This window comes from Betta splendens, chromosome 2, assembly GCF_900634795.4.
Source record: "Betta splendens chromosome 2, fBetSpl5.4, whole genome shotgun sequence".
Lineage (NCBI taxonomy): Eukaryota > Metazoa > Chordata > Actinopteri > Anabantiformes > Osphronemidae > Betta > Betta splendens.
Window position 1 is genome coordinate 17,182,492 of NC_040882.2, and position 27,342 is coordinate 17,209,833.

Genomic DNA, 27,342 nt, shown 5'->3' on the forward strand with positions numbered 1-27,342 from the left:
GCGCGAACAACAACCAATTAAGACCTTCGCTCGTGCTCTATAGGAGGAGGCACCTTTGGCCTCGGTATCGGTCTGTAACGTGAACACGGCTCCACGGCTGTTGTTCACCTGCTTCTCTGAGCTCCGAGCGTGTAAGGACCAGCACGTCAACTGTCAGCTTAACCGGAATGGCGGCTTTCTGCGGCCGTGTGTGTGTGTGTGTGTGTGTGCGTGTGTGCGTGTGAGAGAGAGAGAGAGTGAGAGAGAGAGAGAGAGAGAGGTGCAGCTCGTCACCAACAGGTGTAGTCGACACAGGTAACTGCGCCTTCTCTTTTTTCTCCTAATGGCGCGTGCCTGACAAACCAACAGGTAGCCGAACTGAACGGATTTATTTATTCTCCCACGAGGACTGAGGTGAAGCCAGCGCGCGTCTGTTCATAATTCCATCACATCTCCTTTTAACGAGACCTTCGAAAGGATCGGCTCCTGACAAACGCAGAGGGGGCGCCGCCGCCGAGGATGACCGGGACGCACGAGGCACGAGTCCGCCCCGGTGCTCCGCGCGCGCCCGCCGTTTAGGACCCCCGTCTCCTGGACCTTTGGCGCGGAAGGCGTCCCAGCGCGTGCTGAGCTGACGGACGGCGACAATCGGGGAGGATGACACTCCTGCTGAACGCGGCGTGTCTGTGTGTCTGTGTCCTCCTGGTCTTCGGTAAGAACACGCCACGCGGAGTCCACGCACAGTGACAGGACCCACAGCGCCGGTGATCGTAGCCTCGTACCGTCTGGTTCCACTCATGATACTAAGAGAACTTACCGGTTGACAATTTAGACTAATGCACATGTATTCATTTGAGGACTGATGATCTACTGCACATGTTTAATGCAACACAAGCCTGTCTTCATTAAAGACAGTGTCAATAACAAATGTGACATTATAACCCTTTAAAAGTGGAATTGGTGGAGCGACCAGCCTTCGTTGCTGGAGCTGTGCTGTTTCTGACATTTCAGGAAAAACAGGTCGCTGCTGATGGATGCTCCTCCTTCAGTTCGCTTCACCGGAGCCGTGTCACCTCTCGGCATGTGTGTGTTTTGCTCAGGCCAAAATATGCATATGATAAGTGGTTCGCTATAGACTGTGACTCAATGTCACTGTAATAACCCGTGGCAGCCGAAGGTGTCTGCTACGTGGAGGCAGCGGGCAGTAGATGAGCTGTTATTCCTGCACGCAGGCACACGCACGCAGTGGAAAAAACACACCTGTGCTCAGAGCACACTCACCCAGTCTGGTAAATGCATGAATCACATCCTAGCATAGCGCCGCTAGCATATCTGAGCAAGTTCCTGGTACTCACTCACTCACTCACTCACTCACTCACTCACTCACTCACTCACTCAAAAGTCTATACGCAGTCTCACGCACACACACACACACACACACACACACACACACACACACACACACACACACACACACACACACACACACACACACACACTGTGTTTGGTGACAGTTCAGTAACTGACTGATGTTTCCTTGGAAATCAGCACTCATCACCAGTAACCGGTGGTGAACGTTCCCCAAGAAAAACGTCAAGCTCCGTCTCTTGGTTTTCTGTTCTGTACTGGTGAACACTCGTGTTCTCCTGAGGATGAACCATTACACTTTAGTCCATAAAGCACCACCATCAAGTAAATTTAAATTCAGAAGCACTTTAATCAACGACTGAGACCAAGAGTTCAATGTGTCCAAACAAACAGAAATGCGCTAACGTGACTGGCAGATGACAGCACGTCTTCATTAGCGCTCCAACCGAAAGCTGTGACCTAATGTCAGTGCTTTCAAATGCCTTGAAATTTGACACTTGAAGCCAAAACTAGATGCTGCTCGTGTAGAAGAGGAACCGAAACGCACTAGAGTTGTGAAAACTGATCGGTTGATGTAAAAACATGTCGCAACTGTCCCTGGCATGAAGTCTGTGATGCGTTCGAGTTCCGTGCCAAAACGTCAGCGTCGGGACGCTTCGCTGTGGGACCCGGCCCAGGTTTAGGCAGAGGGACCGAACAGAACAGGTAGCATAGGGTTCTGAGGAGTCATTGTCCCCTTCACACGCTCCGACGTGTTTGCTCTGCGGCAGGTAGAGCGCTTGTTTACATCAGACGGAGGAGCGTGTTTGACCGGTAAACAGGCAGAGGGAGCGGTGTGTGCGGAGGCACGGTGCGTTTGTCGTGTCAGAACGATAGCGTGACTGCGTGCGTTTCCTGGGTCTTCGGTGTCTCGCTCCGTCCGGACGCCAACGCGGCGAGTTCCCTTTTAAACGAGTTGGGCCACATAGCTCCAGTTCACTTGTGCTCCGCTCTCCTCCCTCATGTGTGTCTTAGCTAAACTCCCCCTGAACCCTTCATGCTTCTACCTCTGCTCACGTATTTCATGTCTGCGCCGCATCGAGAGGTGACACCTGGCTGTGGGTCCACCTGTCACTCATCTGTGATCGGCCAGCGGCGGGATTCGAACCCCTGACCTTCTGCTCTCTCAGCTGCAGCGGCGCCGGGGATCTTCGTGGGCCGGCCCCTGAACGGCACCCTCCAGTCCCTGGCGGAGAAGGAGACCGTGCTGCCCTGCCGCTACCAGCCCGGCGAGGGCAACCTGATAGTGCAGGTCACGTGGTTCAAGGCCTCAGAAATGATCATCACCGCAACCAATGATGCAACCAATCAACATAGCAGCGGGCAGACAGGTCAGTCAGCGCCCACTTTACAGCCTCGCTCTCTGAATGAGAGACCTGCCCTCACCAGCGAGCGGCCTGTGGTTGGAGGCCTCTGTAATCTGCTCCTCTGAACCGGCGGAGCCTCGACAACTTCAAGCGTTAAATGAGCCGCGAACTGTGACAATACTGACAATATCGCTGTTATCAGGCGGATATTCAACCCAGTCGCCGACCTCAGCGGTTTCATTTAATATCATTTGTGGCGACTTAGTAATGTGAGTTTGAGACGCTGAATAAGACTGAGAGTAAAGTGTCCAGAATTGAATGTAACACGGTGCGACACAAGCAGCCCCCGAGGTGCGTTTCCAACAGGCTGCTCTTAATTTTGTGTGTCACATCCGTCTGCAGCTGCTTTATCTCTCTCTCTCTCTCTCTCTCTCTCTCTCTCTCTCTCTCTCTCTCTCTCTCTCTCTCTCTCTCTCTCTCTCTCTCTCTCTCTCTCTCTCTCTCTCTCTCTCTCTCTCAGCAACGTTCGGGACGTGGGCGTCGCGCGTGCGCTTCCACAGCAGCAAACCCACCGAGGACTCGTCCCTGGTGCTCCTGAGCACGGAGGTGTCCGACGAGGGGCTGTACACCTGCCGAGTCAGCACCTACCCCACGGGCAACTTCGAAGACCAGATGTCGCTCGTCGTGTGGAGTGAGTCCGTCCGCGACGCCAAAAAGGATGCGCCGGGGTTGTCGCTATGGCAACGACACAAAAACTAAACCTCCCTCGTAAATAACTCCCATAGCTGATGAAAATGCAAAACGTGCTTCTGCTTATAAAGACTACATGCACACAATGAGCATTTGCATGTTGCACTTGCTTTATATTTTAGATAGTGTGTGTGTGTGTGTGTGTGTGTGTGTGTGTGTGTGTGTGTGTGTGTGTGTGTGTGTGTGTGTGTGTGTGTGTGTGTGTGTGTGTGTGTGTGATTTGATCATGTTTGATGATGAACCACTGACCAACTCAGGGACTCTCCTAGGTTTCTAATCCATGACTCATTCATGATGGAAATAACTGACATCACCATTTCCCTATTGAGCCCAACCATATTTGTTACAGTGTAATGGCATTGTTCTATATATTTTATTTCATATGATGCATAGTGAATGTACCCCCACTCTGCTCCAGCGGTTCCCATCTCCTCCCTGGACTCTGTGGTTTTGGAGGAGGGGCAGAGCTACCAGACGGTGGCCACGTGCCGCTCCATCGCCCGCCCCCCTCCCCGCCTCACCTGGGACACGGAGCTGAACGGCCAGGTCACGGAGCGCTCCTTCGACACGGGCGCCGTCTCCTCCTACTACGCCCTGCACCCCCTGGGGAGCCAGAACGGCAAGAGGCTGGACTGCCTGGTGTGGCACCCCAGCCTGTCGAGCCCCCGCAGATACACCAACACCCTGGTGGTGCATTGTGAGTATTTATAGGCACAGTGTCGACTGATTACACCTTCACATCGCTTACACTCACCACTGAACTCTGTGTATGACCTCAGTCCCTCCGCCGCACGCAGCAGTGAGCGGCTACGACGGAAACTGGTACGTGGGTTTGGAGAACGCCGCCCTGAGGTGCGTGGCTGGAGGAAACCCCAAACCACAGAACTTCACCTGGACCAGGTAGAGTGGACCTGTCATTTACCCTGTGATTTAGCTCTCAGACAGGGCTATTATAAGCGGCACTGAGTAATTGCCATAATGACTTCAGCCTCACAAGCTGCTCGCTCCTCGTGTTGTGTATTTGTCACGACAGGCCGGTCCAGCTTGTTGGCAGCCTTCAGCCACTCAACCCCTTTAAGCTTCATAATCATGAACCCCCCCCCGTTCATTATACGACTGCATGCGTCTGCAGCATAAACATGTAGTGCAACGCGTGTCACAGCCTATTTTCAGCAGCAGATTAATACTCACTTGTGCACTAATGGTTATTTTCATCTGCCGTGTGTGTGTGTGTGTGTTTGTGTGTGTGTTTGTGTGTGTGTGTGTGTTCAGGGTAATGAAGGGAACAGTTACTAGGCCTTGGTTTAAGTGTAGAACATAACCAAGCGCCATGTTTTCACCACATGATGTAACGCGACAGTGTGTCCTGTTGCATTATGGGACATGTGACCGGTTCACTATCGCCCGCTGTGGCGCTCGTCATGGTTAGTGTGAGAGTTTTCACACACAGCCGCTCAAGGCTCCGGTGCTTCTTCTGCCGATGCTGTAAATGAAGCAGGAAGCGTGAGCTCAGTTTGTTCACTAGACAGGAACAGCTCTATCTCCACCTTCTCCACCTGAGTTACACAAACAAGCCCTGACACCGGCGCCTGCCGATTCTGCTGCGTCAGTGGAAACGGGCAGATTTGAATACGCGTGTATTTGAATCACCTGGCGTCGTCTCGGAGTCGCGCTCCCACTTCTTACTCTCAGGGCGTGGCGTCAAGGTTGGGACGGAGAAAAAACGCGAGCGACCCGAGGAGGTACGAGTCCCGTGGAATTCTGGGAAGTGACAGTTGGGCCCCAAGGGAGAAAGTTCTGACACACAGTATGTGCTGCTCACATGGTGATAGAAGAAGAAGTCTGGGTCTGGTGATGTTCCTTCTCCTCTGACCTGTTGTTGTCAGATGGTGACACACACACACACACACACACACACACACACACACACACACACACACACACACACACACACACACACACACACACACACACACACACACACACCTAGTCAGTGCTCGTAATCTCTGGTTACCATCAACGACTCCTCACCCATGCACGCGTTTCGCACAAACACGCGTTTGGCAGCGGGGGAACCTGTTGGGTTTGTCAATAAAGGCGGCAGGTGAAGTAAGAGCCGCCGTCACAGTGTCGTGTTGCGGCTTGCGCTGCGAGCAGACAGATGAGACGCTTTCTCACGAAGGAGGGGGGACGGGGGGGTGAGAAAGGGAAAAAGGGAAAGGGGCGAGGGACGCGGGCGACCGGGGCCGGGAGGCGAGCGCTGCAGCAAGAGGAAGCCGAGCGCCTGAACCTGCATGAGATCCTTATCGTGGCCGCGCTCACCGCCAGACAGCTTCCTCTTTGTCATCGATAAATAGTGTTTGTCATAACAGGGTGGAGGCAACACCCCGGACGGTGTTGCTCATCACGGTGAGCCGCCTTCATCGGGATCATTTGAATACGATGGGTGCAGCACAAAATATCGACGTAACCAGTCCCATAGAAACACATGCACATGATCCACTAAGAACCTTTTGGGTGTCGAGGGGCCCCATTAAGTGGATTTCAAAATAAAAGCCCCCCTGTGTCAATTCTGTTTACAGGGCGGGCGGCAAATTGCCAGAAGGCGTGATCCCCCACCCTAACGGAACTCTGCTGTTTGGACGACCCCTGAGTCTATCCGACAACGGCATCTACCAGTGCGTGGCGAAGAACAAAATGGGAACAGCCACAGCGGAGGTGGAGGTTTTCGTGAAAGGTAGATGACAGCGCGGTCAGCGGCTCGCAGACAGAGACGAACAGATCCACCTAATCCCACTCTCTGCCTCGCAGTGGTGGATCCATTGCTCCTGATCATCTGTGGTGCCGCCGGGGGGCTGCTGATCCTGATGCTCATCGCCATCGTCGTCGTCACCCGCCACCACAAACGCAAGAACAAGAGGCTGGAGCGGGAGCTGAACGAGAAGAGGTACGCGAGCTCACCAAGTGCAGCGTTTGATGGGGATGAGACGGAACCCTCGTCCCTGCAGGGAGGCCTGACCTAAAAGCACTAAGAGTGGGGCCCAGCAGGGCTATTAGGCGTTTGATAGACGTGTGTACGATAAGAGCAAGAAAAAACAAAGTCCGCATGGAAACTAAATAAAAGATTTGCAGCATGAAAACTTAAAGAGCCCTCAATCTTCAGTGGAACTCGTTTGCTTTGTTTAATCATTCAAACGTCCCCCTCTTCTATTCTCTCTGTGTCGTTCCCCGCAGGGAGGAAATCAGCACTCTCTCCAGACAAGCGTCTTTCAGGAGGGTGAACTCTGTCAGCACCGACGCCAGGGGAACGGTACTGACACCAGAACTTCCCTTCGCCAACATGTTGTTCCACTGCGGCAGCATCCGCCGCGACCCAATTCGCGCTGCGCGGCTTTGGTGATCAGAATCTGTGCAGCGCTGTTCCCCAGTGTTTTCACGCGTAAATCATTTATTCAGGAGCCTTAAAAAAGTCTTCCTGCGGAGACTCAGCGCTCTGCTCTGCGCGCACGCCTGTCAGCGCGCTGCAGCAGGCTGTCGTCGGCCTGGAGCCGCCGCGTTTGTGGAGGAGGAGGAGGAGGATCCCGAGTCTGTGCTGCTCCCTAATCTTGAGTCCCCGCTCTTGTTTTCTTACGATTGCAGGCGGATGAAAACATGCCTCTGAAGATGGAGGGAACCATGCGGACCAGCACCTCCACCCTCGGGGTCAGTCTACGTATCTATGTAACTCTGCATGCAAAGCCGGGGCCGGGGACTGAGGCCTTACTGTCCAGATGCCAGGCGGCTAAGTTCTGACCCTCAACATTTCAAATATGAATGTATTGCATCTAAAATACTGATAATAATAATGATAATAATCGAAAGATAATATTCTGAAACCGTAATAATATGTATTCGTCCCCTTTTGCACCTAATGGAGCTAATAGTTACTGAACTCTAATATTTTAGTTAGATGTGCTTTCATTTGCATATTAATTATTGGTTAGTTCAAAACATGATCTCACATCTACTAGTTGAATAGATTTTAACTAATTAAAAAAATCTGATAAAACTATGTGTACCTAATTTTAGTATTCATAGCTGATTTACAAATACTTTTATTCTCCTTACCAACTTGATTTAAAGAACGACTGGAGAGAAATATATATACTGCTGCTAATACTACAAACTGGACTCTGGATTCTGAGCCCATCTGATCCATGCATGTGTTTGTGGCTCTGACAGGAGCAGGCGAACTGCCGCGACAGCAGATCCACCATCTCAGGTGGACGGACATATGACTACCTGGGCCGACCGGCCGTCCACACCCAGTCAAGGAGGGGAAGAGACCGAGTAATAGACAGAGATGACGACAACAAACTCCGAGTGGAGACTTTCGTGAGAGACACTACCCTCAGTCTGGTTAGTTTGTGTTTTGGTGCAGGTTTCGGACGTGTCAAAGCCTGATTTCATGACACAGTGGTATTTGTCTCGCTCCGCTTATTAATCTGTGCATACCGATCGGTGATGCATTCGTAAATGGCGTCTCCTCTCCGTCTTCGCAGCAGGACAACTGCTTCCACCCTCCCCTCGTGCCATCGATGTACCCCATGAAACATTCCACTGAATACGTGAGGCATCTGAACGGCAGCTCCGTTATCCCAGCCGACGGGACCTCGCGACAGGGCAGCATCACCAGGAACCACCCGCACCACCATCCCCTGAGCTGCACCTACCCGCCGGCGACGGACGACGAGGACGAGGTGGACGAGGGCCTGGGGGGTCCCGCCAGTCAGGAGCATCCGGACGACCAAGACAGCGAGACCAACAACTCCCACGTGTCGGAAGCCCACAGTGCAATTTACCAGCAGACTAATGGCTCGCTGAGGGCCAAATCCCGGCTGAGCCCCATTCCTTTTAGTCCCCATGCCACCCTGATCCACAAGGCCCAGATAGTTTAGCAGGCAGCGTGGGGAAAGCCAGGAAACCACGCGAGAGACAAACTCAGGTGTCGGAGTTTGGAAGTGCCAGAATATCCGCTGGTGGTTTGTGGGAAAATACGCACTGTGACTCAGGGCTGCATCTTTAGTGTGTGTGAACACAGTGCAATAGAACAAGGAACAATCTTCTGAGACATCCACTGTACATGCCCCGATTCCTCGTGTCTGTCTGTTTCTTTGCGATCAACAGTGAGCTGTGCCAGATTCTCCGGCACAAACGCGGTATTGCAATATTTCCAGCGCAGCTACTGCAGCGTCAGTAGCAGACAGTAGTGCTGTTCTTTTGCAACAGCTGAATGCAGATGACAAACAGTCTGCGGGGCGATGTTGAAAACAGTCAAGGACACGTACAGTAGGAAACCAGGAAGTGCACAAGACGCCGGTGAGAACGGTGGTACATCTGGCGAGTTGCGACACTTCGGTACCGAGGGTGGATTTTTACTGTGTACCTTACACAACAGGCATTGGGATCTGATCCAAACCAGGGGGTTGTTAGTCTCTTGCCACACCTGCATACTTTCATATTGTCCTACTGTCGTCGTGCCTTTGCCTTGAGCACTGACAGCACTTAGATTCACATTTGCATGCAAACAAATGTACATAATCAGTTCAAAGAGCTGAAACACGTTTTATATTTTAGGCATACACACATTCTGCTTTAATGTAAGCACTAACCATCCACTAACCGCAAGTTGTATTGTGTACTTTTACCTTTTATTTGGTTTCTTTTTCATATTTTATTTTGTCTGTTACAGCCCAATAGAAACCTATGTGCCAATATATAACATTTGACTTTTTTGGCAAATATGAAGTATTGTTTTTTTCTGTATGGTATTATTTCATGTTACCGTGTGTAACAAGCAAACTGTTTGAGCTATTGGGTGAGAAATGTGCTGGAACAGTTTTCCAGTGGTGGGAAAATCAGTGGTTGGAGCAGCACATGAACAGTGGTATTTTCATGTTGCACACAGTGCCCCCTGATGTGTACGTCTGCAACCTGCAGGGAACTGAATGAGCCAAACACCAGTGAACTATGGGCAACTCCTCATTCTGCCATATGTGATTTTTAAAAAGAATCTACGTGGTCAACGACCTGGATCCTCATTTTCTTTAAGGCTGTATATGGGTATATCTTGTACTGATGGGTCAACAAAAAATGTACTTGGTTTTTCTAAATGTTCTGAGAAACAAGTTTTTTTTTTACTTTTAACTTGAATTGTGTGAAATTATTGTGGACATTTTTGCAGGACCCGTACTGGTCCTCATGATTATTTATGATCATCACCCACCTCCACTCGAGCACACGGTTGGCGTGTTGCTTCGTATGGTAAGTACTAGCTTTAAATACTGATTTATTTAGGGAGAAGGTCCATGCATCTTAACCTAAACTAAAATCTAATAATGGTAGACTGATGTAGACTTGTACTAAACAACTAAAACCAAAATGGCTGTTAATCCAGAGTCAAATTTTAACTTATTTATCTGAATGCAAACATAAACAAATTGCATCTAAACACAACACACGACCCCAGGTCATCTGAAAATTAAAATATTAAACTATTTATATATCTGCGTACATATAAAATGGCAGCGTGGAATAAACAATTAAAAACGCAATTAGTGATTTTTTAAAAAGTTAAATAACATCAAGTTTACGTTTGGCTGTTTGTGCCCGGAAGTGTGCGGCGAATGACGTCATAAGAAACGAGGAAACACATCTCGACAACTAAGATGGCGGAGGAGCAGAAGGAATCATCACAGGGAGAGATGGAGGGTGAGAGAACTAGTTACCAAACAAAATATCAAACAAACAGCGCCGTCATCGATCATGCAAGTGCAGCCCGTTCCCGTCAGAGGGTCCTCTCGGTGTTTGGGCCGGTTGTTTCCTCTTGATAAAGGCTGCTGACATGCAGCGATCAGAGGCCACTGCTACTTGGCTAACGTTAGCTAGCTACCACTGCTACACAAAGAAAAAATCGCATGTTTAGTAAGTGACACAGAAACAACAAGTGACAGTCCCAGGGCTTTGGACTTGAGGGGATACTGAAAGTACACGCGTGACGTTAAAGACCGGTCGTTGCATTTTAAGGTTTAAAAATGGCGTTATTTGTCGTGACTGGAATTTGTTTTGTTTTCGCACAGGACGAGCTAGCCAAGTTTAGCTGACTGACGTTAGCCGGTGTTGTGGGTTAACTTTAAACATTATTTCTGATTGGTGGCTGAATTCGTTTGTTGTTACCTGAGGTGATCGAAATAGGAAAATAAATCTAGGGTTGGCTGTTTTCATTTAATAGCTTTACCCTTTGTTTTGTAATTAGGTAAATGCAGTGGTTTCGTAAATTTAGGCAAGTCACTTTTATCATTTTTACATCTCAATGAGCAACATAATTAAAACGTAACAAGTCAATTTACTCAATTTCATACAACACATACAATTAAACGTCTACACGTTTGGTAGCAACGTCATTACATATAATGCATCCACCTACATTACTAGGTAAACAAAATATTTTTTAAAAATCCCCTTTTTCTTCTCACAGACTTGAGAAGTGTGAAATATGTGAATTATTGCTTAATGTTTTGCACGTTTTTTTTGACAGTCCAAGTTGCATTTTACATAGACAGTGAAGTAAGGGTATTACAATTGCTTTGAGGGTTGCATAGACTCACACATATTTATAGACTGCGTTCAAGAGGCTATGTGAGGTTGATTTTGTGTGCTTTACAACGTCTCGCAGCTGGTCACAGGTTGTTCTTATTAATGTGTTGTTAATTCGTAATGTTTTTGCTGTGGGCTGTATTGTTTGCCTTATCGGCACGCTAACACAACACGCATCATTGCTCTGCATTCGTCTTATAGTAAGTTGAAACAGTGAGATGCACTTGTAACTTATGGGTTATGAGATTAAGTAAATGAGGTTTAACTGTCTTAACAATGCAGTTAAACAATTACTATTTACTGTTGAGCTGGTTAAATCCAGTTTGTGTTCCTTAGCTATTTGGAGTAGGTGTGCGGCTGATTTTAATTTGTGAAGTTTAATCTGTGTAAAGTCTGAGTTTGGTGGCGTACTAGCCTTTTATCCTTGTGATTTCTTCTGCTGCATGTGTGTGTGTGTAACTCTAGTTAAAGCCTTAACAATTTGTCTTTTCCCTCACAGGAGTGAACTGCCTTGCGTACGATGAGGCTATTATTGCTCAACAGGACAGAATTCAGCAGGAGGTGAGAAATTCCTTTATAGGGAGCATGGTAACTTTTATTTTAAAAGATGACCACAAAGAAGATTCACAAATATTCACACATGCTTGATTATTTTAACTGGACCATCTACAAAATGTTGCACTATATGGATGGAGATGCCTTTGTTCGATTTCCTTAAATTTATTTTTATTTAATTATCAATGTCTTTCATGGTTTACTGATGTTTGTTTTATGGAAATGCTAATTAGAAATTTTGAGTAAAGCCTTTAATAGGCTTTACTCACAATAATTACCAACATTGACCTTGGCCTGTTTACACAAATGATAAGCCTTTGTCAAGACTCAGGACTGAGGCGTTTGTGTATTTGTTTGCAGCGCATTCATTCAAATGTTCTGTGTGTTCTAGATAGCCAACAGTAACCCTTTAGTGTCGGACAGACAGGATCTCTCCGTGCTGCAGAGAGAGTATGCTGAGGATGACACAGTTTATCAGCTCAAGATCAAGGTCAGTCAAACCACACCATCTGCACTCAGGTTACTGCACACACATGTGGGTACCCTTTTCTCCCCATAGTGCCACTGTTATTTTCAGCCTGTCAACTTATTTAGGTGAATAACATATATTTTAAACAATTTAAAAATGTTATTATGACTTCTTTATTGCAGGACCTATACAAAAAATATTCATACATACGTAAGACACGACCAGATGGGAACTGTTTCTACAGAGCCTTTGGTTTTGCACATCTTGAGTCTCTGCTCGATGACAGCAAAGAACTTCAAAAGTGAGTGTCACGGGGTTGGTGATTGGGCCTGCAGGAGCTGCTGGCGTCTAGATTCAGGTTCACCTTTAGACTGTTTAAATAACTTCCTTCACTGATCAACCCTTGCCATGGCTTCATCTCAATTATGTAGTCGTTTTTTTAGTTTTGTATGACCTTTTGTACTATTTTCTTAAAGGTTTAAAATCGAGAAATCTCAAAACCAGCTGTTTACTTAACTAAATTGTGTTTTTAGGTTCAAAGCAGTTGCAGCTAAAAGTAAACTGGACCTGGTTAATGAAGGCTTCACTGAGTTTACCATTGAGGACTTCCACAACACTGTGAGTTTCTGCAAAAAAACACTTTTCTTGGCTGGATATCAGTTTGTGTTTAGTTTAAATATTATTTATTTCATTGTTGCTGTCACTGATGGCTTGTTTATGTCAAGTTTCTTAAATAATGAATTTAACATTGTCTTCTTTGTGTAATTTGCTTGTTGCTCTGCCAACTTTGAACAATTCCCTACTAAAGTACATAGTGTACTGCAATTTGTTCAGCTAAAGCGCACACTGGACTTACCAATCTATGGCTGTGCGCGTGTCAGCCTAATGTTCTGAATAATGTCTTTCCTCCAAGTTCATGGACCTGATCGAATTGTGTGAGAAGCAGCCGAGCCTGCAGGAGCTGCTGAACTCTTTCAACGACCAGAATGTGTCGGACTATGTGGTCGTTTACCTTCGGCTGCTCACTTCAGGCTACCTGCAGCGAGAGCATAGCTTCTTTCAGCACTTCATAGAGGGAGGACGCTCTGTCAAGGAGTTCTGCCAACAGGTGGATTTTCTCACTTATACTAGAGAACATTTAATTGTACAGAGCCAGAATAATATCTGTTTAATGTCAACATACTATTATATGTGCTGGTATTTGTTTTTCTTTAAGGAGGTTGAGCCAATGTCTAAAGAAAGTGACCATATTCACATCATCGCCTTAGCCCAGGCCCTGGACGTGTCCATCCTGGTGGAGTACATGGACAGAGGAGAGGGTGGAACTGTCAATCACCATGTCTTCCCAGAAGGTGGAGACCCACGCATTTTCCTCCTCTATAGGCCTGGCCATTATGACATCTTGTACAAATAACACTCCTGGCTACAGCCCCCCACGACCCGCCCATCCCATCCTCCTCCTGCTGTACGTCACAGCAGCGTGCTAATAAGAATATCTAACTTCAACAGCCACGTTGGTGCAGCATACATCTGTGTATGACATTACACTCATGGATTTGAAAAAAAGAACAAGCAAACATAAAATCGCATTACATCTTTCCCTTGCCCCTTTGTTCCCAAACTCCCAGGTTTTTCCTCAGTCATCACAAAATGGTTAATTAAAAATCTTTGAAAAATAGAAGTGACTCCAGGCATATAGAGTTGTACAGTTTTTTTTTTCTTTTGTGGTTGTAAATGTTATCTACAATATGTTGGGTTCTTTTCCTTTGTTACACTGCGTTTGTTGAGTTTTATTAAAGGGATTTACATCTTGTTTGTTGTGTCTTGTTTTTCTTTTAACAACGAAGTAGTAATAACTAAGCAAAATTTAAATATCTACAAAATCCATGCCTTCAAAATACTCTGCTGTAAATAGTAAATATGTTTACACTTGTGAAATACAATCAAGCAGCCTACTTTTTACTATTTATACTATAGTTATTGCGCCTCAACTGCGCATACGTCATTGCCGCATAACGCAACGCAAAGATCGGATAATTGGCAGATGCTGCTCTCTGGCCTTTTACTTGTCGTTGGTTGTACTTCCCAAATCTGAGCAGAGTGAGCCCTCTTGTCGACCAGCGGACAAGCCCATCACGCCCGATGCAAGAACATGTCTCCGTTTGTAAAGTCTGTCGCGTTGTCAAGCAAGCGAATATTTGCAGCATGTGTTCGACATTACTCTTCCCTTACATGTACGTTGAACACAAATTAGCGTTGGCTCCCGAATTGCGTCTGTCGGCGCTGCGGTGAAGCTAATAACTAAGCTAAGCTAACTTAGCTAGCATCTGTAACAAGTTAGTTAGCTGCAAGGTTAAATGCTTTTAGGTAGCTAACTGCAGTCTGTTGTGTTGATAGTCACGGAGTGAAAGTTCATTCAAGAGCTAACGTAACAGAGTGGAAGTGACTAATATAAACCAAAGTTTATATTGACACGAGAAGTATGAGTTATATCAGGTCAAACGCGACAGTGTTTTTAATTATGTTGCAAAACCTGAAATAAGATGTTTTATTATATTTGAGATGAAGTCTCGCGATATGATATGTGAAAAAGTGAGACTGATGCCTTTTCTCCATTCCATTGCTTGTCCCCAGCTGAGCTGATTGACAACATGGACAAGAAGGCGACCTGGGACCGGTTCTACGCTGAGAGCAGCAGCAGATCACCCACCTTTAAGAACTTTGAGTGGTTCTTTGGCTTCAGTAGTGTGCGGGACTTCATCATGCCTCACCTTCAGACCAAGCGTCAACCAGAGGCTTTGCTCCAGGTCCTGGACCTGGGCTGTGGAACGTCTGCTTTAGGAGCGTGTATTTACAAACACTCTCCTCTCCCTGTCTGCGTCTCGTGTGCTGACATTTCCCCGGTAGCTGTGCGACTGATGCAGGAGCACGTCCAGACCGCAGCCATTCAACCTCACAATCTTGCATCCCAGCTGAGATTCGTGGAACTGGACTGCACACAGCTTCACGAACACTGCGGTTCCGGTAGTGTGGACCTGATCGTTGATAAAGGCACCACAGACGCCTTATTGAGGTCCAAAGAAGGGAAAGGTAAGGCCAACCTGGTGCTGAAGCAGTGTCTGAGGGCTTTACACAGCTCAGGAGCTCTCCTTCAGTTCTCAGACGAGGACCCTGATGCACGGCTGTTGTGGCTGGAGACTGAAGCTCGAGAGGCGGGAGTGATGGCAGCAAATGTAGCTGTGCAGGAAGTTGGGGAGCTAAGGGGAGTGTGCTACTACTGTTACCAGGTGACTCCTTGTCCTATTGTGAAGAAGTAATTTTCTATTTCTGAACAACCAGGAAATTAATGATTGTATAAAATGAATCAGTTACAATGTTGTCAATGTTTTTCTTTGATTGTGCTTATGAGACATAAATGAAGCCATGTACATTGTTGCATCTGTGAATCACACAAATTGTTAATGTCCCTTTCATTACTTGTTATTCGGTGCCATCTAGTGGTTTGTTGAAGCCAGTTTAGGACATCATATAGCCATTGACAAGAGTCTGACAAACGTATAAAAACACCAAAAGCCCACTAAGAAACTGCTCTCCTGACGCTCAGTGGTTGTCTCCCGACTTCTCATCTGCTTCTCATGTTGAATAAAATCTAAATCTGCTAGAATTCAGTTGGCCATCACTGACGACCAAACAGGCTTTGATGCTAACCTCATCTCCTGCGTCTCTCAAACGCCTTTGTGAATATGCTGCCTGCCTTTTGTGCCCTGTTAAAATGTCTTCCATCATATACATTCAAACCACATTGAATGGTAAGCACATAAGCACATTGTCTTTCCCCCTTTTTTTGCAATGTTTTTTTAACAGTCATGGTCACAGGTGGAATAAATAATGTAAAAAAATATTCTTCAAAGTAGTTTTAATATGAGGAGACCTCATCAGTGTAGCATAACATCTCATTTGGCCTACAGTAGGAGACAAGTACCAACTGAATCAATTCCAAGTTATTAGTTATTAGTCAAAACATGAAACCAGTTTTGTTACAGTATCTTGCATAATGGAACGTGTTCCATTCACCCAGTGATTGGTTATTGCTAATGCAAGGCAATTCAAACAACATTTTTAACATCATCATAGTTTTATACAAAAATAGATGGAGTAGTGAACTCACAGCTAATGCAGTCAAAGATTAAAGTTAATTGAATAGTACGTGTTTTACAGACAGTTAATCAGTAGTCTTCATCTATGTACATGTCTGACTCTAGCTCGAAATTTTCAAACAGGCTGAAGAAGGTCTCTGGATCTTCTTCATTGTCTTCCTCCAGCTGTGCATCCTTACAGAAATGTGGAGGGTTCAGCAGGTTGGGGTTACTGATTCCAATCACATTGTCGAAGAAGCTAAAGGGGAAAATCAAAAAGACACTTGATGAAACTGCAAATACACACTATACACAGTTTGGTGTTGTCCTCGTGGACTGTGATTGCTTAAACTGACCTGGTCACCACCCATCCTTTATCGGCATGGAACAGAGTGGTAACAGGAATACATCCAAACTCAGTGACAGTGCTCATGTACTTCGCTGCAAAAAGAGAAGTGGATCACAAATTATCTGATTCTGCAAAACCGGGCAGTCAAGTTACTGAGCCTGAAATTAAAATAAGGAACCACAAAAAATCACATGTTACATTAACCTTTATGTTTAATTTTCTCTTGTACCTGTTCTGTTTTTGGTCTGTATTTTTCCCACCCAGGTGTTCACCAGGAGTCCCTGTCCTCGTCGAGAGGAGGTGCCCAACACCACCTGCCCCAGCAGGGACGCCTTCCTTGGGACGGCCAGTGGGTGGAAGTGTGCGTTCAGTGGCATCTTAGTGCATGTGTGGTTTTTGTAGTTAATATTGTACATGACTTTCTGTGGAACAGGATGACTTTATTCAGTGTGCTGGCTCATGCATGATGTTTCTATTACATGTGAGATAACGGCTGTGTTTCCTGTACCTGTCTGTAGAGCAGGAGGACGTCGAGGTGAAAGGTCTTATTGTCGTGAGAGCCACACTCTCTGAAGCGGATCCGCTCTCCCAGGGCGTCGTAGATGTACTTGCCGTACACCGTCAGGTTCCCACTGGAGGTGGACTGTGTAAGGGGAAACAAAGTTTTTATTTAATATTGTGACCACATTATTATTATTATGATTAGCTTTAAAGTACAGTAAGAATAATCCAGTCACTTCCCCATAGGCGATAAAACTGGTCAAGTTTAGGACTTACCACAGAAAATCGTCCTGTCAGCAGTGGTGGTGACCCTGTTCAAATTAAATAGAAGGTGCTTTTACACCACATTTGTATAAAGTTAGCTGCTTATTCACTCTGTTCCTCATAGCTGCTCAAACAAAAACAGAAGCGCTTGATCGGTATTTATAAGGTCAGCAGAGATTGAAGGCACAGCTTCAGTATTAGCTTTCTGCAGTTTACTCCAGCTGGGCGGTACTTACTGCATGGATGTGGTCTCATAGCGAGGCAGACCGCCGACAGGCAAGTGAGCAGGACGAGCACCTTCATGCTGTCAGATGGAAGTAACCTTTTGCTCTGCACAGAGAAGTGAATGTCCGATGGATTCGCAGCCTTTTACTTCTGTAAAAACAAGCAGGCGTGGTTCAGAGCCTGCAGCCGGGTTTTATCTGAATTCTAGGAAGCTGTTTTTAATTTTTAATTCTGATTTTTACATGTCATCTACATCACTTTTATTTATAAATAGCAGCATTCATCTCTCAAATTTCCTTACAGGTGCATTCATGCACCACAGCAGCAAAATGTGTGAAAATGCTTCATAGTAACAATAACATGCCAGAACTATCTATATACCAAACTTGTATAATCCAATTGTACACAGAGACAAGATCAAGTGCATTTGTTCACGCTGTTTTTATTGATGCAAAATACCATCAGTTATTCTATGGTAACAAAACGGGAATGAGTCCGTCAAACAAAACAAAGCGCTTACAAAATACTTTGGAGAACTGAAAGAAGCAGAAGTTCATCCACTGCGTTCATCATTTTTTAATGACATGCAGCATTTAAACAGACATTAAGAAGGAAATGCATTTTAAAATGTTGTATTCTGTCTGAGAAACTCTGAATTTTCAGTTCTGAGAAACCGGCGGTTCTCAGTTTGCTTAAAGGAACAAGCTGAGGAAGTCGTGTGGCTTCACTCCAGCGCGCTGACTCTGAAGTGACTCTGCATGTGGGCAGAAGTTTGGAGGGTTCAGCAGACTGGGGTCCGAAATCCCAACAATGTTGTTGAAGAAACTAATGAGGAGAAAGACATAATGGTCACTGGATGGAGACGGTTCTGATTAATCTGTGTTTTGTTTGAATCTTTTTGAGCTCGATCTTACGTGATCTGCACCCATCCATACTCTTTAGTCTGATAGGCGGTGCTGACAGGAATGCATCCAAACTCGGTGACTGTGCTTAAGAACTTTCCTGGGGGAACATAGAATGGAAGCGTTGAGAAGGTGACACAGCGAAACAGGCTTCTCAAACAGTCACATCCTCTCTCACCTGCTTTTTCAGGCAGATCTCCTGTCCAGATGTTGGTCAGGAGTCCTTGTCCAGGTCCAGACGAGCTGCCCAGAACCACCTGACCCACCAGAGACGCATCCGGGGGGATCCCCAGGGGCTGGAAGTCTGCCTTCAGGGGCAGTTTCTCACATGTCTTTTTAGAATCACTGATGTTGTACACAGCACTCTGAGGGTGAGAGTTGTCACAGTACATTGGCGAATGTCACATTACACAACTTTTTGACCTGTGTTTTTACTACTACTACTACTACTACTACTACTACTCATTTTAAGCATTTTCTCATTTCCTCAAAATCTTTGGTCAAGTGTGACTTCACATTTTCAAAACGGTTAACACACAAACTGAAGTCTCTAAAGGATATTAGTTTAGTGTTTTATGTCTATCATGGATTGAATAGATTCCTGTGATAGACTTGTGTCCTGTGACTTGTGACTTATGTCCAGAACAGGTTGTGCTCACAGTTTGACTTGCACACAATAATATAGTGAAAACCAATCCAGAAATGGGTTTAATTTGTGACACAACAAAAATTGTTTTTTTAATTGTCCGTTTATTACTACGTTTTCTATTAATTTTCCCCAGTAGTCATCTATTTAATCGTGTGTTAATCAGGTCATATTTAGGGCGACTGTGGTCTAAAAGAGTATCTGCCGTGGTCACTTGCTCACCTCTCTGTAGTGTAGCAGATAGTCGGCGGTGAAAGTCTTATTGTCGTAGGATCCCTGCTCCCAGAGTCGTATCCGTTGTCCTATTGCATCGTACAGGTACCGGACATAGACCAGCAGCTTCTCATTCTGTGTAGACTGCAGACAGGCTGTCAGTGAGGTTATGTTGTCTTCTATTGCTTATTGCTTAGTCATGCTCACGTATGCGCGCTTTGAAGCAGCATTTACTTACCAAAACGAGCGCTCCACCCATAAGAGGAGGACTCTCTGTATGAAGAGTATGTGATATAATGCATTAAAAGCGTGCATAAATGGTGAAGAAGGATAAGACGTAGTCACTTACTGCATGGGTGAGGCTTCTGGGCCAGGCAGCCTGCAATGAAACACGCCAATGCTACGACAAGTCTCATAGTTTGGGTTGTCTTGCCACAAACTCTGGTGCTTCAGCAGAGAGTCACTTCCTTATAAGACAGAGGCTCCAGGCAGGAGCCCTCCCCCTGTTCCCCCCTCTTCTGTTAGCATGATAAGAGGCGGTGGAAGTCAAAGGACATCCTCCTCTTAGTGACCTCCGTTCCTTCTTTGCGTGACTGGTTAATGGTTATCATGGAGGGCTCACCTGCACAATGCATACACATAGCAACAAGTACATAACCTAAGTAAGTGTAGGACATTTGTGCACATGGGGTGTAGAATGTTGCATTCATCAATGTAGGAGAACTGGATTATGGATCATTTGGTTGATACAGGAGAAGAACCACATGAGCTAATAACCTAAATGAATGAATGACTGACTTCATCGTCATGTGATGCGTAGGTGTATGGCTGGTGAACCTTAACACAGACATAATCTGATCTCATCTGTTTACTCTATTTGACCAAATAATGTATACACAGTTTTGGATCTGTGGAGCCTGACCGCTCACATAAACACAATGCGCTGGTTCATAATTCAGTAATTTATGTTTATTTTCCTTTTGTTCTTTTAGTCTGATGCAGGGGTGGGGAATTCAAGCACCTCCAGCACAGTTGCCCTCCTGGTTTTCCTGCAGTTCTGGTCATACTCACTGTGGATTACCTTAATCGTGTGTGGTTTGCTGAACCCCAGAAATGTCTGTATCGCTGTTGTAGCATGCAAATCAAAGTAATGGAGATGGATCCATCTATAGATATAATTTATTGTTTAGAAATACATTGTCAACCTCAGTGTCCATTTGGGAGGGACATATGGGGAATTTAGGAGGAAGATCTGATTTTGCAACCTTTTGCATATGCTTTTTGTATAACCATAAAGTAACATCAATCTCTCGTCAGACTCCCCACGTTGCAACATTCTAATCTGGCCTGTTCCTTATTATGATCAGGAAGTTGGTTAATTTTTCAGTTTGTGGTGGAGTTCAGATCTGCTGAGATTTTTGTATTTGATGACTGGGAACTGAAACTATCACTGAGAGAGTTACAGTAGAAGAGTATCTGGGAGCTGGAGTACGTGGGGTAAGGATTGTGGTGTTCCAGCCACAAGCTCTGTGAATGGAAACATTTCTTCATTATTATTAAGAGAATTGTAGACAAGTCATGTATAACTAGACTGGGAAGAAACACCAGTCAAGACTTCTCCAAAACAACGTGAATATTCCTGGATTAGTCTGAAAGCCATGGAAATCTAGTGACTAGTGACCAGATGGCGACACCCATGAGCGCTACAATTTCCACACTCCTCAAAGACCATAAAGGCCAAAATAATGTCAGTTATTGCAGTCAGTTATTGCAATAACAGTCATGACTGTTATTAATTTAATCAAAATGGTTTAAAATCACTACATACTAAGACCATGTCACAGTAGCACAACCAACAGTGTGCACAGTATATAGAAATAAATATCATAGAAATGAATATTTGCTTCATTTAGCATTCAGTGCATAGAATGTTTAAACACACTGTTATTATTATTCTGTCTGCATGGAAATAATGTATTGACTTAGGTTCCTTTATTTTAAAGCTGCCATCAGTAATGATCATTGTTTTATGCTAAGCTATATTGTAAGTCCTGAGCATGACTGTAAGACTCAACATCGCCATCTTGTGTCTGAGCTCCACAGCTGCAGTAGCTCAGCGCATGTGAATGTTTGGCCTGTTTGTACAGTAGAGCTGCTGCTTCACATATGCTCTGACTGCACTAGCTCAGCTGATACAATGTTGTTTATTAAGCTAACTGTTGGTTATGTCTCAGAAAGCTAACAATAGCATTAGCTTGCTGATATCACCAAGATAACATCAACTTGCAACACTTTAGAGATTTTGTGAATGTTCGTATTTCCAGAATCCAAAAGTTTTAATTCCCATACTGGGAGTCGAACCCAGGCTCGGAAAACCAGGAATTCTAACTGCTAGGATTCACACATATTATATAGCGTTTCAAAAAGCTAACACTAGCTGACATTAGCATAATAACATCAACTTGCATTTGAGTTTTATAGCATAAATTTGTTGCTTTCTGTCGTGCAGCTGCTAAAGAAGCTAGAGCTGCATAAAAAGGCTAGTGAAAGAGACACAACGGCACCATGTGGTTTTCTGTAAACAGGTGTATTTAAGTTCAACATAAGCAACACCTTGGCAGTTACGTACTCTGTGAACTCTCTTATTTCCAGATTATGAGAATCTACCGCCTGGGTGAAAACCAGGAATCCTAACCGCTAGACCATATGTTCTCATCACACTAGTTCAGCTGATATAATGTTAGCTATTTACCTAACTGTTGGTTATGTTTCATCAAACGAACACTAGCATTAGCTTGCAGATATTAATATTATAACATTAACTCGTTTAAAATTAAAATGAAATTTTACAGTAAACAATGGCGGTGAAACATTATGACACAAATTTCAAGCAAATTACATTTTTAAAACTTGGAAGTAGGTAATTAACTAATGGTTAAGTTTAATGCTTATGTTAGAGTAAGGTTCTGAAACACATCTCTGAATTCCTGCATGACAGTAAGAGCAGATGAACTAGTTGCTGGTGTAACACACATAAAACAAGGATTTGTACTTCCCTTTATTATACTTTACTTAAAACACAAATGTATTTATTTAAAGCAGGTGTAATGAGTATTACATCTCAGTTACAGTGCGGCTCAGAAGCAGTGATAAACTTCTAAAAGAGTCAAAAGATGTTTCAGTAATGTTCTTTTCAACCAACAGGCTTGTAACAGACCTTTAACCTGGTCCACTTAGGGCTTAGTATGAATGTTCACATTAGCTATGCTCATATAGCCACTGTAGCTTTTTACTGTTTGTAGAATTTAACATTGTTTTTTGTCAGTGTTAAGGGATCAATTCATAACATCTTCAAGTTTAATTTTATGGAAACAATGTTTGTAGCAATCACAGATTTATGCTCTGGGTACTTTTCAACTGTAAAGTTATAGGAATTATTCATCAAAATGCTCATTGGAAGTCAGATTTTTTACATAGTAACTTTGAGTAGATGATCATTCACTCTTCATTTCATGCTTGTAGATACTGATAATTCAAAAATTCCCTTATGTTACAATTACTGTATATTATGTTTACATCAACAACAACCATCAGATGAAATACACATACAACATTATACTTTAATATAACTTTATTATTATATAATTCATATAATTTTTATTATTAATTGAAGTCATCAGTGTTTTCTGCAGAGTAAGACAGGCATCTATTCCTTGTCACAATCAAAACAATGCATGCACAGTCAGGTGATAATTCTTTGTGAGTGTATCATCACACAAGCTTTTTTACACAATTTACCAGGCTATGACTGTACTTCTGTCTGTTTTATTTCACACATTCCAGAGAATGGTTTTAGGAAGTTCTCATTTCGTTTTAAGGAACAAACTGAGGAAGTCTCGTGGTTCCCTTTGAGGGTCCGCCTCTGCTTGTGGGCAGAAGTTTGGAGGGTTCCGCAGACTGGGGTCCGAAATCCCAACAATGTTGTTGAAGAAACTAGTGAGGAGAAAAACATAATGGTCACTGGATGGAGACGGTTCCGATTAGTAGAAGTCAGATTCTGGCACTATTATAGCTGTGTTACGTCTTCCATTAAAAATGCTTTTAGTGTTTATGTCACCTTATGACAACCCATCCGTACTGGTCAGAACCGCCTGACCCACCAGAGACGCACCTGGGGGGATCCCCAGGGGCTGGAAGTCTGCCTTCAGGGGCAGTTTCTCACACGTGTGGTTAGAATCATTGATGCTGTACACAGCACTCTGAGGGGTGAGAGTTGTGGGATGAAGACACTTTATTCACTTTATTTAAGATAAGATAAGATAAGATAAGATAAGATAAGATAAGATAAGATAAGATAAGATAAGATAAGATAAGATAAGATAAGATAAGATAAGATAAGATACAGTAGACCGTTATTCGTACCACAATGGAGAAATTTCCATGTTGCACCAGCAGTACAGAACAAGAGCACAGTCAAGATTATTTAGAATTTAAGTAAAATTAAAAATATATCCAATATCTACACACATGCACACTGAGGTGTTCAAACATTTGTATGGTGACCACAGTATAAGGTGACAATTGTAGCAACAGTTACTGAAGGAGGTGCATAGTGATGACACCGTTTCATACAGGGGTGGGTATCGTTCTCCATCATGGATGATAGCTTAGCGACCAGCCTCCTTTCTCCCACCTCCTGCACTGAGTCAAGAGGCAGCCCCAGAACGGAGCTGGCCTTCTGACCAGCTTCTCCAGATGCTTCCCGTCTGCTGCTGAGATGCTGCTGCACCAGCAGACCTCTCCATAAAAGATGGCTGATGCCACCACAGAGTCATAGAAGGTCTTTAGGAGTGGTCCCTGGACTCCAAAAGACCTCAGTCTCTTTAACAGGTAGAGTCTGCCCTGTCCTATTTTATACAGTGTGTCTGTATTGTGTGACCAGTCCAGTTTATTGTTGAGGTGAACGCCCAAGTACTTGTGAGAGTCCACTCTCTCAATGTCCCTTCCCTGGATGTTCACCGGTGTTAGTGCAGAGTGTGTGCCTATGAAAGTCTACCACCAGCTCCTTGGTTTTCCCTGCATTAATCTAGAGGTAGTTCCACTGGCACCAGTCCACAAAGTTCTGAATCAGTTCTCTGTACTCTCTGTCATTGTCATCCATAATCAAGCCAACAATGGCAGAGTCATCTGAAAACTTCAGCAGGTGATAGGATGCTGAGCTGGACATGAAGTCTGCGGTGTAGACTGTGAACAGAAATGGAGCCAGAACTGTTCCCTATGGAGCTCCTGTGTTGCAGACGAGCATGTCAGACTCACAGTGGTGAGTCCTCACATACTGCAGGTTTGAGAGGTAGTCCAGCATCCATGCAGACAGATGTTAGTCCACCCCCATGTGCACCAACTTGTCCCACAGCAGCAACGGTTGGATAGTGTTGAAAGCACTGGAGAAGTCAAGGAACATGATTCTCACAGAGCCTGATCCAGGTGTGACGGAGCTATTTATCTCTTTTTAACTACCTTCCATATGTTGGTAGCTTTATTACACCTACAATTTGCCCAACTTTTGTCATTTTTTCATAAAAGACGTACAGGCAGTCATTGGAGTCTTTTTCTGAGAATGTTGAGAAAAGTCCTCCCTCTGGGGTTAATCTTTAACTCCCATGAAAGTCACGTCCCTTTGCTATCAGGCTATCATGTTATTGTTGTTGATGCAAATTGTTATGGGCGGTTTTTATCCATGGTCACAAATGCTGCACCTGTCTGAGATTTTTCATACAGTACGTGACAGAAGCCAGTGCACAGTTGGTCACAGGTGAAGAATGCTGTTTGTTCAGAAATGTAGGACTCGTGACAAGCCAAAATGTGATTTTGCTTAAAAGGAAGTTAAATCATGTGCTAATACGTCAGTAATTGAGATCTTTGTCATATGACACAGAGGTGTGTGACCACAGTCCTCAGACCAGTGCACCCATTGTACCTGAATACACCAACTTCCATCAATTCCCTTGTGAAATGTTTGCTGTTCCAACAGTCTTATTCATATTTTAATTATGCAAAACATGCAAGGCTCAGTCATTGTGATTTCAAAAAATGCTTAAATTGATGAAAGATCAGACGATTGATAACATTTTAATCTGTGTATTGTTACACAAGAATGTAAATCGCAAATACATCTTAACACTGATTAAAGATCAGAAGAGTAAAACTTTGATAAAATTGTAATTGAATGTAAATTGCAAATACATCTTAACACGACGTACAGGCTAATGCGACGTCTTGTGACAGGCTGAATCACAGACGTAAAAATAGGGACCTTAATTCAATTGAGTGCTTTGTGGAAGTAACTGTCTTCTGTTGCCACGTAGAAATGGCTCTGGCTCCTTTCTTTCATTTTACCTCATCATCACCAACGTTGTCTAGTCTAGAAAGGTTAGCACCAACATGAAGGTGTTATTCTAGGCAATGAAAAGAAGCCGGTAATTGAACAATGTAAACAATAGATCACGGTTAGACGATTTCTTTTTTGTGTATCCAGTTAGACAGCAATCTAGCCAAAGATGCAGAAGTCTTTTATTTTGACAGTCTGCTCACCAGCAGTCAGTGTGAGCAGAATTTTTTATTGTGTCCACACTCAAACTCAGGCCTCACAAAAGTTTACACACGCCCTTCAAAACCCTTTTTTTCCCAAACAACTTCATCAGGTGAGGTTGATGGTTGCACTTTTCACATTACATAATCATACATAAAGTGACACCATTGTGTTTCTCCCCATCCCTCAACACTATGGACAGTTTTTTGGCCTCAAAGATTTTGAATTTTAAGTTGATTTTTAAAACAAATTATAATTATGGTGATAATCATGAATTGAAGTGTTCCAATTATATCTGTCTGATCTCCTTGAACCTCCACCAGTCCTTACCCTGTAGCTCATTTTCAGCCACTTAAGGTTTCTGGCTTCTAATCTCACTGCCTTTGAGGTCAATCTGTTTGTACTGTACAGTACTGTATGTTGATTTACAGTAAACTATCCCTGCTTTAAAATCAGACCAGATGAGCTGGACAAGGTTGGTGTGTGAGTACAGTAGCCAGGATGGAAAGATCCAATTTCTGTATAATTATCTGTATAGTGTATAGTAAAAATCTTACTAAAAACACAGTAGCCCAGCAGTCAAAGGAATAAACCAAATTACATTCAACATGTGAACAAAAATTATTGTGGTAAATTATAATAATCATTTAGTAGTCCTTTATTATTTCTTCTTATTATTAGGAGAATTGTAGACAAGTCTTGTATAAAAAACACCAGTCAAGACTTCTCCAAAACAAAGACAACATTTAAAAAAAAAAGTTGAATGTAGTAGTATGACACCAGTAGTGCAACTGGGCCATCTATGGTTTTGTGACTAGCGACCAGGCGGCGACACCCATGAGCGCTACAATTTCCACACTCCTCAAGAGCATGAAGGCCAAAATAATGTCATTACTGTTATTAATATATTTAAAATGATTCAAAATCACTACATACTAAGACCATGTCACAATAGCACAACCAACAGCTTGTACAGTATATTAGAAATGAATATTTGCTTCATTTAACATTCAGTGCATAGTATGTTTAAACACACTATTATATTATTCTGTCTGCATAGAAATAATGTATTGACTTAGGTTCCTTTATTTTAAAGCTGCCATCAGTAATGATCATTGTTTTATGCTAAGCTATATTGTAAGTCCTGAGCATGACTGTAAGGCTCAACATCGCCATCTTGTGTCTGAGCTCCACAGCTGCAGTAGCTCAGCGCATGTGAATGTTTGGCCTGTTTGTACAGTAGAGCTGCTGCTTCACATATGCTCTGACTGCACTAGCTCAGCTGATACAATGTTGTTTGTTTGGCTAACTGTTGGTTATGTTTCAGAAAGCTAACAATAGCATTAGCTTGCTGATATCACCAAGATAACATCAACTTGCGTTAGAGTTTTATAGCGCAGCATAAATTTGTTGCT

At 44.1% G+C, this 27,342-nt stretch overlaps 5 protein-coding genes across 7 annotated transcripts; 3 read left to right on the top strand and 2 right to left on the bottom strand.

Annotated features, from left to right (window-relative positions):
- The first annotated feature begins 242 nt into the window (after window positions 1-242).
- Window positions 243-9,635, top strand: nectin4a (nectin cell adhesion molecule 4a). 3 transcript variants are annotated; one of them, XM_055507150.1, is made up of 11 exons: window positions 243-691; window positions 2,517-2,717; window positions 3,214-3,384; window positions 3,862-4,140; window positions 4,223-4,343; window positions 6,026-6,180; window positions 6,255-6,390; window positions 6,678-6,753; window positions 7,083-7,145; window positions 7,665-7,841; window positions 7,988-9,635. In XM_055507150.1, exons 1-11 carry the CDS (start codon window positions 637-639, stop codon window positions 8,378-8,380), a joined length of 1,827 nt encoding a protein of 608 aa, XP_055363125.1. In that variant the 5' UTR covers window positions 243-636; the 3' UTR covers window positions 8,381-9,635. The 3 variants fall into 3 exon arrangements, with proteins under 3 accessions (XP_055363125.1, XP_029024869.1, XP_055363126.1); XM_029169036.3 differs by having other exon boundaries at window positions 247-691; window positions 7,985-9,635; XM_055507151.1 differs by lacking the exon at window positions 2,517-2,717 and having other exon boundaries at window positions 247-691; window positions 7,985-9,635.
- Window positions 9,611-13,915, top strand: LOC114866841 (ubiquitin thioesterase OTUB1-like). The gene is made up of 8 exons (XM_029169057.3): window positions 9,611-9,746; window positions 10,099-10,193; window positions 11,578-11,639; window positions 12,025-12,123; window positions 12,285-12,403; window positions 12,636-12,720; window positions 13,016-13,210; window positions 13,319-13,915. The coding sequence occupies exons 2-8, from the start codon at window positions 10,151-10,153 to the stop codon at window positions 13,514-13,516; spliced, it is 801 nt and encodes a 266-aa protein (XP_029024890.1). The 5' UTR covers window positions 9,611-9,746; window positions 10,099-10,150; the 3' UTR covers window positions 13,517-13,915.
- A 210-nt stretch (window positions 13,916-14,125) lies between these two features.
- cskmt (citrate synthase lysine methyltransferase) lies at window positions 14,126-16,011 on the top strand. Its single transcript, XM_029169070.3, has 2 exons — window positions 14,126-14,336; window positions 14,737-16,011. The coding sequence occupies exons 1-2, from the start codon at window positions 14,255-14,257 to the stop codon at window positions 15,417-15,419; spliced, it is 765 nt and encodes a 254-aa protein (XP_029024903.1). The 5' UTR covers window positions 14,126-14,254; the 3' UTR covers window positions 15,420-16,011.
- LOC114866871 (ependymin) lies at window positions 16,002-17,719 on the bottom strand. Its single transcript, XM_029169100.3, has 6 exons — window positions 17,589-17,719; window positions 17,365-17,399; window positions 17,096-17,230; window positions 16,817-17,009; window positions 16,595-16,679; window positions 16,002-16,497 (listed from the first exon to the last, which is right to left on the bottom strand). Exons 1-6 carry the CDS (start codon window positions 17,653-17,655, stop codon window positions 16,329-16,331), a joined length of 684 nt encoding a protein of 227 aa, XP_029024933.1. The 5' UTR covers window positions 17,656-17,719; the 3' UTR covers window positions 16,002-16,328.
- A 275-nt stretch (window positions 17,720-17,994) lies between these two features.
- LOC114866852 (ependymin-like) lies at window positions 17,995-19,818 on the bottom strand. Its single transcript, XM_029169080.3, has 6 exons — window positions 19,688-19,818; window positions 19,577-19,611; window positions 19,348-19,482; window positions 18,658-18,844; window positions 18,492-18,579; window positions 17,995-18,402 (listed from the first exon to the last, which is right to left on the bottom strand). The coding sequence occupies exons 1-6, from the start codon at window positions 19,752-19,754 to the stop codon at window positions 18,270-18,272; spliced, it is 645 nt and encodes a 214-aa protein (XP_029024913.1). The 5' UTR covers window positions 19,755-19,818; the 3' UTR covers window positions 17,995-18,269.
- Between the last annotated feature and the right edge of the window lie 7,524 nt (window positions 19,819-27,342).